Source organism: Engystomops pustulosus, chromosome 5 (assembly GCF_040894005.1).
Source record: "Engystomops pustulosus chromosome 5, aEngPut4.maternal, whole genome shotgun sequence".
Classification (NCBI taxonomy): domain Eukaryota; kingdom Metazoa; phylum Chordata; class Amphibia; order Anura; family Leptodactylidae; genus Engystomops; species Engystomops pustulosus.
Window position 1 is genome coordinate 185343402 of NC_092415.1, and position 18576 is coordinate 185361977.

Consider the following 18576-nt stretch of genomic DNA (forward strand, 5'->3'; position numbering starts at 1 on the left):
TGTAATTGTCTACAATCCATTTAATCAAGCAGTCCTACATTTACCATAAGAAAACTCTTAATTTACTTTGTATTTTACAGAAAGTCTTGGCATCAGCAGAACAAGTTCTAGTGATGTATCACCGGTCCTGGGAGGAATACAGTAGAGGAGCTGACTACATGGACTGTCTCTATAGGTAAAACCTAACTTAAGGGATTTAAAATAATAATTCTTTATTTATATATAGGGCACACAGATTACACAGAGTTTCCCAAATCGGTCCCTGTCCCCAATCCGGCTCACAATGTAATCAACCTACCAGTATGTTTTGGAGTGTGGGAGGAAACGGAGGACCCGGAGGAAACCCACACAAACACGGAGAGAACATATAAACTCTTTGCAGATGTTGACCCTGAGACTTGGTCCCTAGCACTGCAAGGCCGTAGTGCTAACCACTAAGCCACGTGATGTGAAAAACATTTTTCCACCTTCTTCCATACAGAGTGCCACGCCTGACCATGGTTTGTGACGAATGGAGCTTGGCTGCAATACCAGTACAAACCATGGCCAGGCATGGCGCTGTTTTTGGAAGAAAGCAACCATGTTTTTTTGACCTCCAGACAATCTATTGTTCGGATGGTTTACTTTTTACATGTTCCGCTGTAGGATATTGCTCATCGCCTTTTCTGATCATGAGCATCAGTTGGGAAGACGCGCAGCGCCTTATTCTCCTGATCTGAATGGTTTCTTTTGGGTTTTTTCCCCCTCCGCAGGTATCTCAACACACAGTTTATTAAAAAGAACAAGCTGACTGAAGCAGATCTACAGTACGGCTACGGGGGTGTAGATATGAACGAGCCATTGATGGAGATAGGTGAAGTGAGTATTGTAATACGTATTCAGCTGTATCTATTGTCTTGTTAAACTAAAAATCCAGATTGCAAGTTGACGGTCTCTGCAGAATACACATAAGTAAAGTGTGTATATTACATTGGAGAGGACATATGGCTATAGACTGTTCTTTATGCCCTGACTGTGGAATTAAAGGGGTTATCCGGGTTTTAAAAGTTTCTTATGGCCAGGCTGGGGCGGACTATTTAAATATAATAAACATGTACTTACCTCCGGCGGCGCCGATGTCCCGCGCCGCAGTCCCTTCGATCCGCGCACAAGGAGCTTACGGTCCGTGATGTGGCCGGCTCCTCCCATCCGTCCCTATCTCTCAGCGTTGTAAGCGCTGGGAGATGGTGTCGGATGGGAGCTTCCGGCCGTCCGGAACCTCTCTGTGCACCCTTGTAATGAAACCGGCGCACAGAGGAGACCGGCTGTGGCGCCGGACGGGGTAAGTGCATGTTTATTATTTTTAAATAGCCCTCCCCAGTCCGGCCCTCAGTTATTTTTAAAACCCGGATAACCCCTTTAAGGGGAGGCTGCTAGAGTCCAGTTTAAAGGGGTTTTCTAAGATTAAATGTTATCCTCTATCCACAGTCGAGGTGATTGGTGGAGGTCAGACTGGCCCCATGGATTACACGAAGAGGAATCTAAATTCCCCTAATGGTGCCAGATCCCTGTCCTCTACCATCTACAGAAGTCCCATAGACTGTGAATAGAGCAGATGGACACGTTTGACCTGCCATTCCATTCATTAGGAGTAGTGCGACCCCCAAGCCTCGTATATTCCAGACCCCTGGTCTTGTGATCTGTGGGGCACCCAACAGTGGGACCCCTTCCTATCAGCATTCCCACACCTATCCAGTGGGTAAAACATTTAGACTAACCGTAACCAATGCATATTGTTGTTTTTCTGCATTAATTTTTTATTAATTTTTTTTTGGAGAAGAAATTGTCATGTACTACGGGGAGAAAAACTATCATCTTGAAAATTTACTCCAGGCTGCAGGATTTTACTTTGCAGGATTGATATATAGTTTTGTAAAAGTTTGCATAACTTATGTTATAATTCTGCGCCTAGGAGTCCAGTGGGCGGTCCTACTCAGTGATGGAGAGTCATGTGTGTATATATGTAAACTTCCTTTTGACTATTCTCTTCTGTGTTGCAGTTAGCACTTGACATGTGGAGGAAGCTGATGATTGAACCGCTGCAGGACACCCTCCTCAGAATGCTTCTCAAAGAGATTAAAAGGTAGGTGAACGCCGTCACATGTTCTGGAGACTGGCCGCATTCTGGACTGATATGCCGGTCATACACATTGCAAAATTCTACTGAATGTACAGCGAAAGTAGTGTCAGACAACTCTGGTGGATTCACTTTACCAGAGAGAGAGAGGATGGAACATGATGAAAGCCAAAATCCCATGTCATCTTCTCTAAAATCTGTCATCAGTGTAGCTGTCATTGATGGTAGCAATGTGAAAAATGCAGGCCGCACTCCAATGGTCCAGAGGTTCACATCAAATGGTGATTTATTGAGAATGTGGCAGAGTTTCGGTGTCAACCATCTTCTTCAAGCCTTGACAAAGGTGGTTGACACCGAATTGTTGCCACATTCTTAATAAATCACCATTTGATTTGAACCTCTGGACCATTGGAGTGCTGCCTGTATTTTTCTCATTGCTGCTTATTAGGACCCCGCCCCAGGACCTGTGGAGGGTTTTGCACCCCTCCTTACTTAGGGGCTGATTTTACACTGTAGTATCATTGATGGTAAGAACCCATGACGTACATATGACCCCTAGTTTCAGACGACCTCTCTGCTCACTGTGACATCTGGTGAAGCTCTCTGGATGCTTTATTTAAGGGTTTGTCCACTTTCAGCAAATAATTGATATTGTTTGTGAAATGAAAAGTTATACAATTTTCTCAATATATTCATATAAATGCACCACGGTTTTCTAGATCTCTGCTTGCTGTAATTATCTAGGAAGCTTTGTTTAATTCCAGTGGATAGAAATCTGTCCATGGTGATGTGATGGACAGGCAGGTGCATGAGCCATTAGTATCGCACAGCTCCGATTACTCTTTGTGATAGTAACGGCTCGTGCACCCACGTGTCCATCACATGACCATGGACTGATTTGTATCCACAGGATGTAAACCTAGAAGCTTCTTATAGGATGACAGAAAGCAGAGATCTAGAAAACCACCAGGACTTGATAGAGAAAGTAGATTAGAAATTCCTTACTCATACAATATTAATAATTTGCTGAAAGTTGACAACCCCTTTAAGTGTCATTCTACAATGATCAGCTGTAAGGTGTCTGCAATGCGGATATATTTTTCATTCTTGTTCCAAGTCAACCCAACATTTTTAAAATGTAATTGTCACCGTAAACAAATAATTATTGTTAAATATATCTGTTTCAACTTGCATACTAATTCAAAAACATTTTTTAGATTAAACAGATGTGTTTTTTTGTTGTTTTTTTTAAAATATACTACACGGAAAAGGTTAATAAAAGTTCAACATTAGGACATGTAAAAGCCAAAATTGGACTACTTTTAAAAACTACTTTTAGTTCCGAAAAATAAGATATACAGCTTTGGGAAACGGAAACATGGAAAACGGGTGCGGAGATAAGTTTTTATATATAAATGGAGGTTAGTATTAGATGGATACATAATGTACACGTTATCAGATCCTATAATATTTTTAGGAGGGATGAGGCAAGAAGCTTGGATGTGACCCATCAATGTCAAGGTCCTGCACCCTTCCCTTCCTCTCCCTTCCCTGCAGGTGTCCCTGGGGTTATGGCCGGATGTCCTATCTTTCCTGCAATGGCTATTTTTTATTATTAGATGTAATTATTCTTTCCTGACGAGTGCACATATGACTGTGCCTGTAAATAATCCAATAACCTTTTACCCTAGAGAAATTCATGACGCAGAATAATAGTGTTACAAATATGAAAATCTCAGATTTTGGCCACGGATTGGAGGTTTTATGGTGATTAACGTTAAGAAATATGGAGAGGAGTCGGTGTGGAGCATTGATGTAAAGCAGTGCTCATATCCAGATGTGTCCTCTGTGGTTATCCCTGGTGATATCATCACATCTGTGAGAGGAAGAGCGCTGGTCGTGTCACTGCTGCAGACCATCACTTCTTCCTGTTCTTAAGGAGAGGGGATATTTGTGTATGGCTGACAGTGGTTACATATACAGTAGTATGCCTAACACTACATGGAGGGAGGCATCTCTTAAAGGAAATCTACCATCCAAATGATGTCTGATAAACATTTACTCGCAGATCCAAACACTGGGACTGAGGTAATCTTCTCGTTTTTGTTACCCATGGCCTCTTTCCTTGTAAAATCAACTTTTAGAATTATGCTAATTAGACAGATGTGTTCTAGGAGCCATCACAGGCTGTTACACTAACAGTACCCCCTCTTTTGCTCTGTCAGTGTATCAGCCAGTGAATCTGCAGCAAAAGGGCCTCTGTTAAATACCACCAGGGACCCTTCTGGCTCATTAGCATAATTTTAAAAGATGATTTTAGAAGGTAGGAGGCCATGGATAACCAATAAAAGGTAATAACCACAGTCCCGGTGCCTGGATCTATAAGTAATGTCCCTGGTTTATCATGATGGATTTTGATGGTAGATTCCCTTTAAGCAACCTCCTGAAGTGTGTTTGATGTTTTGAGAACCTGTTGTGTGTTCCCTCAAGCCTGATATTACATAACCAGTGTTTGACTATAGGATGCTAACACTGGCTTGTGAACACACTCAGTATTTTTGGGAGTATCAGTGGAATGAACTGACATCATAAAAACACTGTTCAGTCTACAGGCAGCATGTTATAGAACAGGAGGAGCTGTGCTGCTTGTACATTGTGCCCTATATGCAGGCAGCATGTTATAGAACAGGAGGAGCTGCACTGCTTGCACATAGTGTCCTATCTGCAGGCAGCATGTTATAGAACAGGAGAAGCTGAGCTGATTTGTATATAGTGTCCTATCTGCAGGCAGCATGTTACAGAGCAGGAGGAGCAGAGTAGGCAGTTCATAAGCAGTATTTACTGAGCAGATTGATCAATATTTTGCCAGAAAAGATTAACAGTATACAAATGGGGAAGAGAAGCACACAAACACAAGCTGCTTCTTATCCTTAAGCGTTACCCCCCAAACTGTAGATCAATGCACCCCTCCTCCCAAACAAAAACAACTATTTTTCTATGTTATTGAGCAGATGAGCCTTTTTTCGCTGTGTGCTGTTGATGTGTAACAACATAGTAGGTATTTACAAACTAGCTAGGAATTTGGGAGAGTCTGAAACAGCGACAGTTTCTAAAATTGAAGAGCATTGCATTCATTAAGGAAAAGTCAAGTCCAATAAAGTTTAACAACTTCTGTATCAATGGTGTAGCCTCGGCCAAGTAAAAATCACAACTGCTCTGTTTTAGACCTTTATTGCAATCCAAACCTTACTGTGATTTTCTCCGCTGTGTCTTCCCACATCTGTTTTATTCACAACCTGTCTTTACTTTTCAGCGATCGATGTGGGGAAGACCCAAATCAAAAAGTAATCCATGGGGTTATCAACTCCTTTGTTCATGTTGAACAGTATAAGAAAAAATTTCCCTTAAAGGTACCTGAGTCTTGTAGGGGGTTTATTGTCTTTGTGGGTTTTTTATGCTTTTTTGCATCCAACTTTATGATATTTTCTGCTTTTTGTTTGTTTATAGTTTTATCATGAAATTTTTGAGTGGCCTTTTCTGGCTGAAACAGGGGAGTATTACAAGCAAGAAGCTTCAAATTTATTACAAGAGTCTAACTGCTCACAATATATGGAAAAAGTAAGTGCTACAGATAGGTGGCTAATATTACTATTGACAGAGTAACTAAACCTTTGAAGCAGTATTTTTCTCATTTCCTAAATGAATCGAACAGGTGATAAAAGTCAGATTTGTAATATACTTCGCGATGTAAAGCAGTGTCTCTCCATTCCTTTGTCCTGCTTCTTTCTCCTATAGTGAGCTGTGTGTCTGTAAGCCTTATGAGGTCCTTCCACGCCGGTCTGAAATGGATGGCCCTCTTAAGGGAAGAGTTAATCATTAGTTATCTGATAAGCAGACTAATCATTAACTCTTTCCATGCCTAAAGAATATTTCCTTTGATGATTCAGCTCTCTGAGGGCGCGTTCACACGATACGTTACCTTTTTTTTATTTGTTTTTGACTCATTCCAAAGGCTTCAGCCTTGATCACTTACTAAGGTTACATTGCGTTTACACTGCATTTTCTAAAACGCAATGTAACCTCACCTATGGAATGTATCAAAAACACAACGCATCGTGTGAACGCGCCCTGGGGAAATAAGATTATCCAGGAACTGTCCGTAAAGATTTACGTCATTAGACACGGTTTAAGATTCCTTTTTTTTTGCTGGCCTCTACTGTGGATACCATCTTACTGAATGTCCAGAAGGAAATGTACCATAAATTTATCAAAACAAATCAAACCAAAGCAGCAAAATAAATAATAGGAGCTGCACATCACAACATATAGGAAACTCTTGTCTACTAGTAATTACATGGGCATGTCCCCACTAGTATATAGTTTATATGCCCCTGTAAACACTAGTAGACAAGAGTCGCCTATATTTTGTGATGCACCCCTCTCCTCTTCATAGGAAACCGTGCCACCCGGCCGTACGCACATGGAAAGATAAGAGCATGCTCTATCTTTTCCCCCGTGGGGGGGAATATATTTGAGGCCGGATATACGTCCCCACAATGGCGGAGTGAATGGGACTTTACTGTGTTTTTGCATTAATTTGTGGCACAACAGTCAGGAGATGGTTTTCTCCCAATCTTTCCCCTTTTATACTGTTTGTTCTTTTGTATGAAATTGACCTGATCTGTTATAATTTTTTTTTAATGTATATATTTCTTAGATTTTAGGTAGATTAAAAGATGAAGAGATTCGATGTCGAAAGTATTTACACCCCAGTTCCTACACAAAAGTGATACATGAATGCCAACAGAGAATGGTCGCCGACCACTTGCAGTTCCTACATGCAGAATGTCACAATATCATTAGGCAAGAAAGGAGAAGTGGTAAGGGAATGCGTGTAATGGGATTGCCGGGGTATCCGTAGGCCGCATAACAGATGTAATGTGTAGCATGTCCTATGTCACTTCATGCTTTAGATTGGGGCTTTCAACATTTACAAAGAGCAGCGGAGACGTTCCTGCACAAATGCCGACCCATTTTTAGTGCCCATTTTCTCCCTGACTAATTAGATGTAATAGATATTTAGCTTTTTAGCAGAAAGAAAGGCACTATTTATAGAACCATTTTTTTAAAATTGAGAACAGGACCCCGGTGCTCCTAATCGATGGGGACGGGTCCTCATGATCCGTGAGGCTCCCAGGGTTCGGACCTCCACTAATCATATAGTAACCCCAATCCTTTTGCTAGGATGTAACAAAACTCCCCCCATACTTCTGTGCAATGGCTTCAGACAAAATTGCAGAAGTATTGACGTGCAACTGGCCTTCCTCTGTCATCTGCTTGTCCCCTATGAACAAGAGCAGTCTCCTCTCTCCCATTCTCTGTCATTAGACTAGAGTCATAAGGCCCCATACACATTAGAAGGTAGAGCCCACCTATGCATATTTGAATGAATAGGACTTTACTCCAATGTGTATGGAGGCCTCTGATCTTGAGTTGGAGGAATCCCAATTCTGTGTATTGCTGACCTGACAATGAAACTGATGTATGTTTCTTCTTTTCAGACATGGCCAATATGTACACCCTTCTCCGTGCTGTATCTAATGGTTTACCTCACATGATTCAGGAATTACAGAACCATATCCACGATGAGGGCCTTAGAGCTGTTAGTAATCTTTCTCAGGAAAACGTGAGTATTTCCTAAATAACATTGTTGTCTTGTCGCATCTTCACTGCCCACTGTGGTTTGCCATGTCCGGGGCTTCTAGATGTACTGAATGGTCTGCATCACCCATTTATTGGGGCCCATTTACTTACCCCATCACTGGAGTTCACAGAGAGTGCATGGTCCGACACGAATGCACTCTGCCGTGATTCGCTAAGATCGTGCGCCCAATATCCTGCATGCTATCAAACAAAGTAGTGTGTCACTGACAGTGAAAAACCATGAACCATGAAATAAATTTTATTGACATCCAAAACTGAACACAGACATGAACATAAAATCAATTAAAATTGTACCAAAGTACATACAATTATATACCATGTTATCGGTGCAAAAACAAAACACCTCCTGAATGGGTAAATTCCACCCAAACCACCCCTAAGAGATAAGTAAACATGTAAAAAGTGCAAGTGCCTCTATCAAGCTGCCATAGAAGTAAGAACCATACAAGTTAATGTCTATAAAGCACAGAAGGTAAAAGAATCCCACCCAAAAATCAAGGGGGAATAAGGTAATGGAGGCAAAACCCTAGTATACATTACAAATGGCCTGGCAAGGAAACCACTGAAGTAGCAGCATTCAAGCGGGGTGGTAAAATAGTCAGGAGGTGGGGGGCTCCCCGCGCGTTACGTCTCCAACTGGAGACTTCCTCAGGGTTAAAGATATCCTGCATGTGTCGCTTCCCCGCTCAGGTCCCTGGAGTTCACCTTCTTCTTCCTGGTGCATGTAAGTGCTTGGGCTTGCGACACAATTTGAAAGTTAAATCTTGTGCTCAGTCTGAATCAGTTGGATCGTCCGAAAGCCGAAATTGTGTTTCATGGAAGCCAGCGCAGCTGCGCTAATAAAGGATTGCGTGCGACATCATTGCAGCGTTCCCGCTACTTTAGTACCCGTGCAAGCAGTTTTCCCATTTAAGATAGGGCACAGTCCAAAAAAAGTAAATTTAAAAGTCAATGTGCCCTATTATCTTTTGTAAATATGAATATTGCAACTTTTCTAATATTTAAATAGTGTATTTAGGTTTTTTTTTCCCCTCTTCTCATTCTGTGCTTTCAGATGCCAACCCAGTTTGTGGAATCGGTCTTAGAGGTCCATGGTAAATTTGTCCAGCTCGTCAACACGGTTTTAAACGGGGATCAACATTTTATGAGTGCACTAGACAAGGTACGTCTGACCACAACCAATAAGAGATGCTCACAGGAGGCAAATATCATAGGAATGACTTTCTATAATGGTGTTGAATTTTTTTTTTTTTTTTTTTTGCGTCATTCTATCGGTCTCTTAACCACTCAACTGTACATTGACCATACAGAAGTTTAAAGAAATACCTGTTGTATAACCAATATTCATTGTCTGAAGGTATAGTGTGACCTATACAATGTTGATACTATATTAAAGCTTCATATGGAACACTTGAAATTTTGCATGTTTGAGGCTATACAGAATGAAGACCCTGCCCTAAATTCTATTTTATAATGTAGTTATAGTGTTCTGCTTGTTAGTGGCAGGACAGAGCATATATTATTTTTATTATTTGTCCATATTTAACTTCCTGGTCATTTCCATCCAGTTCCATTAGAGAAGGGATTAATCTGTTAGAAGTTTCTTGTTCGTTGTGAGCTTTGCATCACTGACCAACCACAGTTCAGGGTACCCCTAAATCATAGAGATATATGATACAAGAAACCCCTTCTTCCTTACCGAATTACAAAATCCAGAAATAATCATGTGATCTGAAACTTCTGTTTTGCCCGGTTCTGAGTCATGCGCTGATGTTTCTTGTGACGTGGACAGGATTTGGCTTAATATTGTTTCTTTCTCTTTGCAGGCCCTTACATGTGTTGTTAACTATAGGGAGCCCAAATCCGTCTGTAAAGCGCCTGAATTGGTGAGTCTACTTGTCCTGGGCCATGCTGCTTTTTAGCTTTACTTTAATAGAGCTTTTCGGATTGCAAATGTGTCTGTTTTTACGCCGACAACCCCTGTTACTGCTTTATAAGACCAGAGGATTGTCATATATACATACTTTTTTTACAGGAGTATAATATATATGTATCAGGGTGTTTTGACTCTCCGCCAACAGAAGGATGGGGCAGTGCAAGTTCAGCATGTCTGATCCATTTGTTTTTGGGGAGCTAAACTGATATTAGAGCAGCATATTTAGAGCACTGCACTCTGCTAAGCAAAGTGTGCATGCGTATGGAAGAGTCAGGAGGTAAAGCTGTAGGATAGATGTCAAAATTGTATGGTCTACTTTTAACTGACCATAGAGATGTAACATCCAGTTAAATGGCTGAACCTTGTAATATAATGGGGAACCAGCCAACCATCCAATGTGTATGAGGGACTCGCATCTCTCTTGTGGTAGATTATAATCAGACGGCTGGGCTTCAACATGCTCCATTCTTTTGTTCTTGGGAAGGTGAATGAAAGCCGTCAAGACCTTGCAGCAACGTATTTCCCACATGCATACTTAGTTATGTGTGCTTGTATGATGTACCATATTTTTCGGACTATAAGGCGCACCGGATTATAAGGCCCGCCATCAATAAATGCCTGCTAAAACGTCTAGGTTCATATATAAGGCGCACCTGATTATAAGGATGAATGACCAGCAGGTGGCAGACCTGTGCACAGTTCAAGGCAGCTGTTGTCTGTCAGTACGGTTCATATATAAGGCACACTGGACTATAAGGTGCACCGGATTATAAGGCACACCATCAATAAATGCCTGCTAAAACGGCTAGGTTCATATATAAGGCGCACCGGAGTATAAGGATGAATGACCAGCAGGTGGCAGACCTGTGCACAGTTCAAGGCAGATGTTGTCTGTCAGTACGGTTCATATATAAGGCACACTGGACTATAAGGCGCACTTTTTGATTTCTGAGAAATTCAAAGGATTTTGTGTGTGCCTTTATAGTCCGAAAAATATGGTAATAATAATGTTAGGGATGTTTAGTGATGGTTGTACACATAAGATCGTAGAAATTGGGTCTTCCCCAATTGTTCTGCAGATTACACTGATAAATTGATCCTTCAGGCCCCCTTCTGGCTCTCTTAGCTGAGCATGCATGTTTTCCCTGTATAAAAAGGGGAACGTGTCACTGCCCCCCATTAGGTTCTGCAGCAAACACAAAACACCAACAACAAGATTTGTAAATGCTGATATATAGGTAATGTAGTAAAACATTGTCAGGCCCAATATAAGTAAAGTATATTTAATATATCAATGTGACCGCAAACTTGTTACAACTACAAACTTGTGTGAAACGGAACCCAAAAAAATTTTATTTTTTTTTAATCTGTAATGATAAAATTGTGTAATAACTGGTGTCATCCTTATGTTACTCCACACAGCTGGCGAAATACTGTGATAACATGCTGAAGAAATCGGCCAAGGGGATGACTGAGAATGAGGTGGAAGACAAGCTAACAAGTTTTATTACCGTCTTCAAGTACATCGATGATAAAGATGTTTTCCAGAAGGTACGTTTTTTGGTTTTTTTTTTTAATATCGGTGGAAATCGTCTGCTTAATTTCACCTGCTGTCTTTTTTATACAGGGAATTTATCAGAAGTGTCTGAGGTAAAACTGTTCTCGTTGCCCATGGAAACCAATCAGAACTCAGCTTTAATTTTATAAACGACTGTGGGAAAATGAAAGCTTAGCACTCATTGGTTGCGGTGGGCTACTAGAACAGTTCTGCTCGGAGACACTTCTGATAAATCTACCCAGGAGTGTTTTCTATTAATGCAGGAAGAGAAGTGATTAATATATGTATGTATGTATGAACAAACGTACGTGTATGTATGCGTGTGTGTGTGTTAATCTATATTTGCTCTCCATATATCATTTTTTTTTTCACACACGTGAAAAATTAAAAATGCTGAAATGTTGTTTGACCCATTAAACAAAATCCAATAGAAAATTATTGAAATCTGATAAAAAAAATCATCAGTTTTTCCCCGACGAAACTTTGGCTTCTGAAATACGGGTGAAAGGGCACATATTTTAAGGGAGCTACAGGAAAGCCTACGGGTCTTAGCGAAGTGGGATGACTGCTTGACACTCCAACGTTAACATGGATCATGAAGTGGCCTATGTGGATGGAGAATAGGTACACAGGTGTGTGAATACTGTTCTATTCACTTTCATGAGAAAGGAGTGTAAGCATTTCAGCAATCCTGCAGATGTGGAGCAGCAATGGTCCTGCACGTCCAATGCCTCTTCATTCACATGGGGGTCCGTCACAACCCTGGTCACTGGGGCAAAAAAAAAAAATAAAAAAATCAAGTCTCTATAATGTAGTACTCCTATAGCAGACAGAACAACATAGATGTGGTTAAGCACATCTCCTCTGATGTACACCAATCCAGAAGGTAATATCCACCAAAACACAACATACCTAGTATGCCTTGCCATAATATTAGTTTGTGGCTTACCCGTATATACTCGAGTATAAGCCGACCCGAGTATAAGCCGAGGCCCCTAATTTTACCACAAAATACTGGGAAAACCTATTGACTCGAGTATAAGCCGAGGGTGGGAAATGCATTGGTCACAGCCTCCCCAGTGTATATAGCCTGCCAGCCCCTGCCCCAGTGTATATAGCCTGCCAGCCCCTGCCCCAGTGTATATAGCCTGCCAGCCCCTGCCCCAGTGTATATAGCCTGCCAGCCCCTGCCCCAGTGTATATAGCCTGCCAGCCCCTGCCCCAGTGTATATAGCCTGCTGCTGCTGGACAGATCGCACAGAAGATATACAGGGGTCGCCGGAAAGGTGAGTTTAGATATATTTATTTTTTTGACTCGGGTATAAGCCGAGTTTGGGTTTTTCAGCACATTTTTTGTGCTGAAAAACTAGGCTTATACTCGAGTATATAAGGTACTTCTCGATGGTGATATTGCCTAAGTCTCAGCAAATTCATTGCAAAATCTTTCTGGAGTAGGGATTCCTATAGGTACTATGCCCTGGATAAAAGTGTGCATATCCCGTTAGCTTCCTTGGTAATCCGTGTCCAACCCATAGCAGAGCCTTTAATCTAGCTTCTACCTATTAGTAGGAATATCTGGCAAACCAGGGACATGTTAAAGGGTTTTCTAGGAATAGAGGAAAACCTTGGGCGCAGAGGTGAGAAAAGAACACCACATACATACCTCACTCCGGCTCCCAGTTCCTGCATCGCTCTGGTGCTTCCAGTTTCAGGCCCTGCACCCAATCAGATGCTCTGGGGTCCATAGGACCCACTTCATCCAGTAAGTGACTTTTTCGGACCCGGGGTCAACACAAGAAGTGAAGTCCCCTGGAAAACAGGGGTGACCTTCCACTTCAACGCTGTCATCCGTGGATGTGTTACGTGATCACACCGAAACATCAGAGAAAAGTCCTATACATGAAGTGCTGAAATGATGTGGGAGTTGTAGTGAGGTAGGTAAGTAATATTCAAGGAAAAACCCTTTAAATCAGACTCCCCTGTAATGCAAACTCATTTATAAAGTGACCTTTAGGAGGCACTATAGAGACAGTTTTCTTCCTTCTAGGGAAGAGGTACTTTACATGCAGTGACAATTGACAGGGTTCTACCAAAAGACATATTAAGGGTAAACCCCAGCCCTCAAGAATGTGCATGATGGTGCGGAATCAGGGCTTATAAATGTTGTGTATATGATCATTCCGTTATCTTATATGTTTGTATGGTCGTACCCAGGGTTACAGGCTGAGCACTTGCTCAGGAATTCCAGGCCGGCCTCCTATGGACACTATATATGGAGGGCGTCCTGGATCAGAACATTGCAATCTAGTTACTAAGATGTGTTATGTCATCTGGTGATGTCTCGCTTCCTGTATAGTGGAATTACCTACTCGTCTGTTCTTTTTTCAGTTCTACGCCAGAATGTTGGCAAAACGACTAATTCACGGCTTATCAATGTCAATGGACTCTGAAGAAACTATGATCAATAAATTAAAGGTAATGTTCGGTATCGTAAGTTTAGACTAGTTATTTGACAAGGTCATAGGTCAAGCCTGTACGGAGGAGACTCATATCTGGTACATGTGTTTGTACGCCAAGATATGTACATCTGTAATAGATATACAAGTGGTATAGAAAATATATCATATAATTTTTTTGGAAACCAAGAAGTGGCTGACGATACTTACTGCTTTACAATTGATTTCAATGTATGCATTAAACCCCTATTAGATATGTCAGGGTAGACTTTTTGAGACTTTTTAAGAAACAAATTGGCACAAAATCTTGAACCCTATTGGGATAAAAACAGAAGGGTATTTTAAGAACGTTTCCTTGAACGAATTGGAGTCAAGGTAAGAAAAAAAAAAGCACATATTTGCCCCTTTTTGGTTCCCATGTTACACTGATTCTTTTAGTTTCAGCCTGGCACTAACTGAAAGTTGTCTCGGGACGCACTTCATCCAATGACTGGCCTCTCCAGACCAGGTGACAACACAGGAAGCGAAGTCTCCTGGAAAAAGACAGTGATGTTCCGGCGTCTAAGGAGGCCACTCATTGGATGAAGCGGGTCCCAGATTATACCTGGTAAGGCATGTGTAGGAGCCTGAGCGGGATATGTATGGTTTTTTTTTTTCTAACCCCAGCACATCTGGGGACGGGGAGTTTCCATATTCATGGAAAACTCTTTTAAGGGCTCATTCACATGGCCGTCTGCGGGGACGTGCATACAGCCGCAAATTTGCGGCCGCATGTACGTCCCCATAGGCGGCACGGCGCAGATACGGTGGAGATAGCAGAGCGCTGTGCTCATGCTGCGATCACATCCATTGCTTTATTCTCATCCCCCATGTCCTGTCTCTACTGAAATGTTCACCGACCTCATTAGAGAAACTCTGTAAAAGTTAAAAATGTCATGTTATTTCTTGTTATAACCAATATTTTCCACTGTTTTACAGCAAGCATGTGGGTATGAATTCACCAGCAAGCTGCATCGAATGTACACGGACATGAGCGTTAGCGCCGATCTTAATAACAAATTTAACAACTTTATCAGAAATCAAGACACAGTTGTAGATCTGGGCATCAGCTTTCAGATATACGTATTACAGGTGGGTTCTCCTTCTATATGTTGTATGGATTAAGGCCCAGTTCTTACTTAGTTTGCATTCCACCTGAATATTTTAAATGAATTGACAACTGGGTGTTGCTATTCCACTAGTCATAGGGGGTGCGTCCATACCAAATCTGTCAGTTTCAGCTCTGAGTGGACGATTGTACACAACCTCAACTGTTATGGTTTCTAGGAAGAAAGACAGAGCAACAATACTTTCTTTGTACAATGCAGTCGGGCAACCGCGCCTCCTCCCTTCGGGCAACCTGCTCTGCCCACTCCATGCATCTGGCATCCTAGCCCTGCCTCCTAATTTTGATTTCATTCTCTGGAAATCTAGGAACTAAGGCTGTCCCAGATGAAAGGAGTGGGCAGAGCAGACCGCCTGCAAGGGGCCGGGGGTTTTGGCGGGCCGCCTGCAAGGGGCCGGGGGTTTTGGCGGGCCGCCTGCAAGGGGCCGGGGGTTTTGGCGGGCCTGACTCTGACTCTGCTCTGCTCATTTACACATGACTTGGGAGATTTTATAGGTAAGCGGGTGAGATTTCACATAAGAGGGAATTCTAGAAAGGACAGTTCATGCCCTACCTGAGAGTAAAATCTGATGACCCAGTTCCCTTTTATTAAGAATACCAGTATGTCTCATAATTGACAGGTCTTCTTTACAATGGCTTTAAAGCTGTTCTATAGATGTAGCTTCACTTTTATTCTATAGTTTCCTCCTGGGCTTTGTCCTATCCTGCCTCCACTGAAATATAAGAAAGTTGACATTTACATTGTATGAAATGACCTTATTGATCCTGATGTACATAATACATGTCTTGGTGCCATAACCCTTCCTGATGACATATTTGTGGTGCCGTGACTGGGTCACCAGGTTATTAGACTGTAGCACCGGTTTGACAACTATGATGACCTACACCTACCCTGGTATTGTCGACATCTGAACAATGCTGAGCTGTCATCACCAGCATACTACAGCGGGGAATATCTCCTCGTCTTATCAGATGGAGACCAGAGCTGCAGACACTTTTCCTCTCTACCATGTACCGGTATCTGCTCGTCATCTATACACAAGGTCTATTCTTAGCCTGGGCACTTACCTGTCCTAGCAACTTTTTGTAGACTATCAACAAAAAAAGTGATATTACAGAATTCGTGAGACTGCTAAGATTCTTAATGTAATATTCTTACAGTATTGGTTCTGGGATAAGGGTTGATCCCCCAGATTGATTGATCTATTTACACCAAGGTGTGAGGTTCTCTTTCCAGTTTTCAAAGTCAAGTAAATGTGACATTGACTCTTCTCTCCCTGCTGAGTATGATGTGGTGCAGCGCTGGTATAGACGAGAGGCTTCTTACAGTAACTAGAACACCAGGAGGGAAGTGACTCACTGCTGAATTATTGATGAAGATGATGATGGTCGCTTTGACTTCATTTTTTTTTACTTCGTTTTTTTTGGACTAGATAAAATTCCTACTGCCTTATTCATGTTCTACCACTGCAATGGGTCATTTTTTAAATATTATTTAGCAATTTTAAAACTTCTGCTTACAGAGACTTTGCCAAATAAAGCCGCCTTGCAGGTGTGTGGAGAGTTATAGCCATTGTTGCGCCACTGGGGAATTTTGGTAAATATGCAAATGAGTTTTCCAGGATGAGATAAAGAAAACATTCCCTCTTTAAGCCCCTTAACATAAGTATGACTTTCAGGAAACCATGAGGTGGGATCAAAGCCAAACCAATGTATCTGTTCCTGAAGGAACGGATTCCCAACTGTAGATAGCGGTGTTCAATGTGGTTGCATCTCCTCAGTACAGTGTAGGGAACTGGTTTGGCTGAGTGAGAGGCTATTGTGGGAAGTAAGAGTTCTCCTTACGGAGACTTTGCCATTTAAGGGCGACTTTTAAGCATGTGGAGACTTGTAGCCATTGATGATCCACTATGGCACCGGTGCCAGGGGAGGCCCTTTCTATTTGTACCCAGGCCATCGCCCCAGCGCCGAGTTTACCAGACAGAACTTTCCTGCACTCTTAGGCAACTTAAGAGATGCTGCGCTCAGCGCTATTTTAAAAGCGACACTTTATTGCCAGTTTGGAACTGCAGGTAAATTGAGAAGGTGTGTACAGGGCTACATTATCTTCTGAGCTTCTCCTGCTGGACCCACCTTCCTGTACAGAGAGACCCTGGAGAAAAGCTACAATGAGAATCTGAATCTGCTCTCCTTCTTACGACTGTATTGGTGGCCTAAGGGGGCCTAATATCCTGCAAAAGCCTTGGGTGGAAGACCTAGGATTGCAATGTGATGTCAATTTCAATCGGTATTTTTTGTTTTTGGAGAAAATGAAGATTGAATTGAAGATTTCTGTCAGCGGCTTACCCTCCCGTTAATGTTTATGGGATGTTTGGAAGGAATAGCTGTTTCTCTAACTTGGTACAGGCCAAAAGGTTATGGCTATATTGTTGTATGAATTAGTAGTTTATAGATGTTCGATTTGTGTAGGTTTTTATTTTGTTAAAGGAAATTTACCATTTTGATTTTATGCTTTCCAAACATTCCTAGAGAATTCTGTAGCTACATATCTTGTTTAATCCCTGAACTGAGTGATTTTGCTGAAAAAAACCATTATCAAATTATGATAATGAGGCTCTTTTGCTCCTGTGGCTGTCGGCGCTTCTCCTCTAACCCTAATTATGCACTGCTCCAACCTTGTCCCTGACAGGCAGAATTAATCAATCGCTGCACCATCCCCCTGCTGCTGTGTATGGGTCATTCAGCTCAGGTTGATTAGTCCTGTCTAGACATTTCAGGCAGCTGGATCCAGTCTGCACCCAGCTTTCCCAAGGTCCTCAATTGTATAATTGTTTTTTGAGCAAAACCACTCGGTTCAGGGATTACACAAGATGTGATTCTGCATCAGTGTAGCGACAGTGTTCTCAAGGTATGTTTTGGTTTACAATGCATAAAAACAAATGGTAGATTTCCTCCAAAAAATAAAAAGCTATCATGTTCTATATTCACAATGTTCAGTGGCAAAATTCTAGAACACACAATTCAAATGTAATCAGTGGTGCCATTAGGATGAAGATGATGAAACAACAAACTGCCCTATCCTAGAGGGGTTGAGCATAAATACTACAATACTGTAATGGCTCCAGTATTTTATTGTCCCTACTTTTTATATTTTTCAGGCTGGTGCTTGGCCGTTGACTCAGGCTCCATCCTCTACATTTGCCATCCCTCAGGAACTGGAAAAGAGTGTACAGATGGTATGTGCGGATTGTAATATTTTCCTGTGAAATATTTATTTTTTTGACTCCATTTTTAGCTTTATGCAAATTATCTTCCCGGTGCATTGGGGGCGTTGTTGTCCTCCTGTTATCATCTTTCTGTTCTCATCACTACACAACACCACTTTTCTACACAATGGGGGTACATGTATCAAACTTTTGGCTTACCTTTTTCTTTAATTTTTGAGACTTTTTATGGTTCTTTCGTTCATTGGTGACTTTTTTGCGCCTAAAACAGTCACCGATTAAAGATTGCCATTGTCTAGTCTCCTGCAGTGCTCCATGAGTTATCATCTTAATCCAGATGTGAACGTTGCGGCTTTTTTTAAAAGAAGCAAAAAAATCGCTGACTTTTTGCTCAAAT

The 18576-nt window shown here is 41.7% G+C and overlaps 1 protein-coding gene across 3 annotated transcripts in view; it reads left to right on the top strand.

The window, feature by feature from the left end:
• CUL2 (cullin 2) overlaps nt 1-18576 on the top strand; it is a 52106-nt gene that overhangs the window by 17346 nt on the left and 16184 nt on the right. For all 3 annotated transcript variants that reach the window (XM_072154014.1, XM_072154013.1, XM_072154012.1), the window contains exons 4-16: nt 81-175; nt 753-858; nt 2040-2122; nt 5430-5526; nt 5624-5734; nt 6834-6996; nt 7678-7802; nt 8895-9002; nt 9667-9726; nt 11199-11327; nt 13723-13809; nt 14769-14921; nt 18114-18191. In XM_072154014.1, coding sequence (XP_072010115.1) covers nt 81-175; nt 753-858; nt 2040-2122; nt 5430-5526; nt 5624-5734; nt 6834-6996; nt 7678-7802; nt 8895-9002; nt 9667-9726; nt 11199-11327; nt 13723-13809; nt 14769-14921; nt 18114-18191 — 1395 coding nt within the window. The remainder of the gene's footprint in view (nt 1-80; nt 176-752; nt 859-2039; nt 2123-5429; nt 5527-5623; nt 5735-6833; nt 6997-7677; nt 7803-8894; nt 9003-9666; nt 9727-11198; nt 11328-13722; nt 13810-14768; nt 14922-18113; nt 18192-18576) is intronic.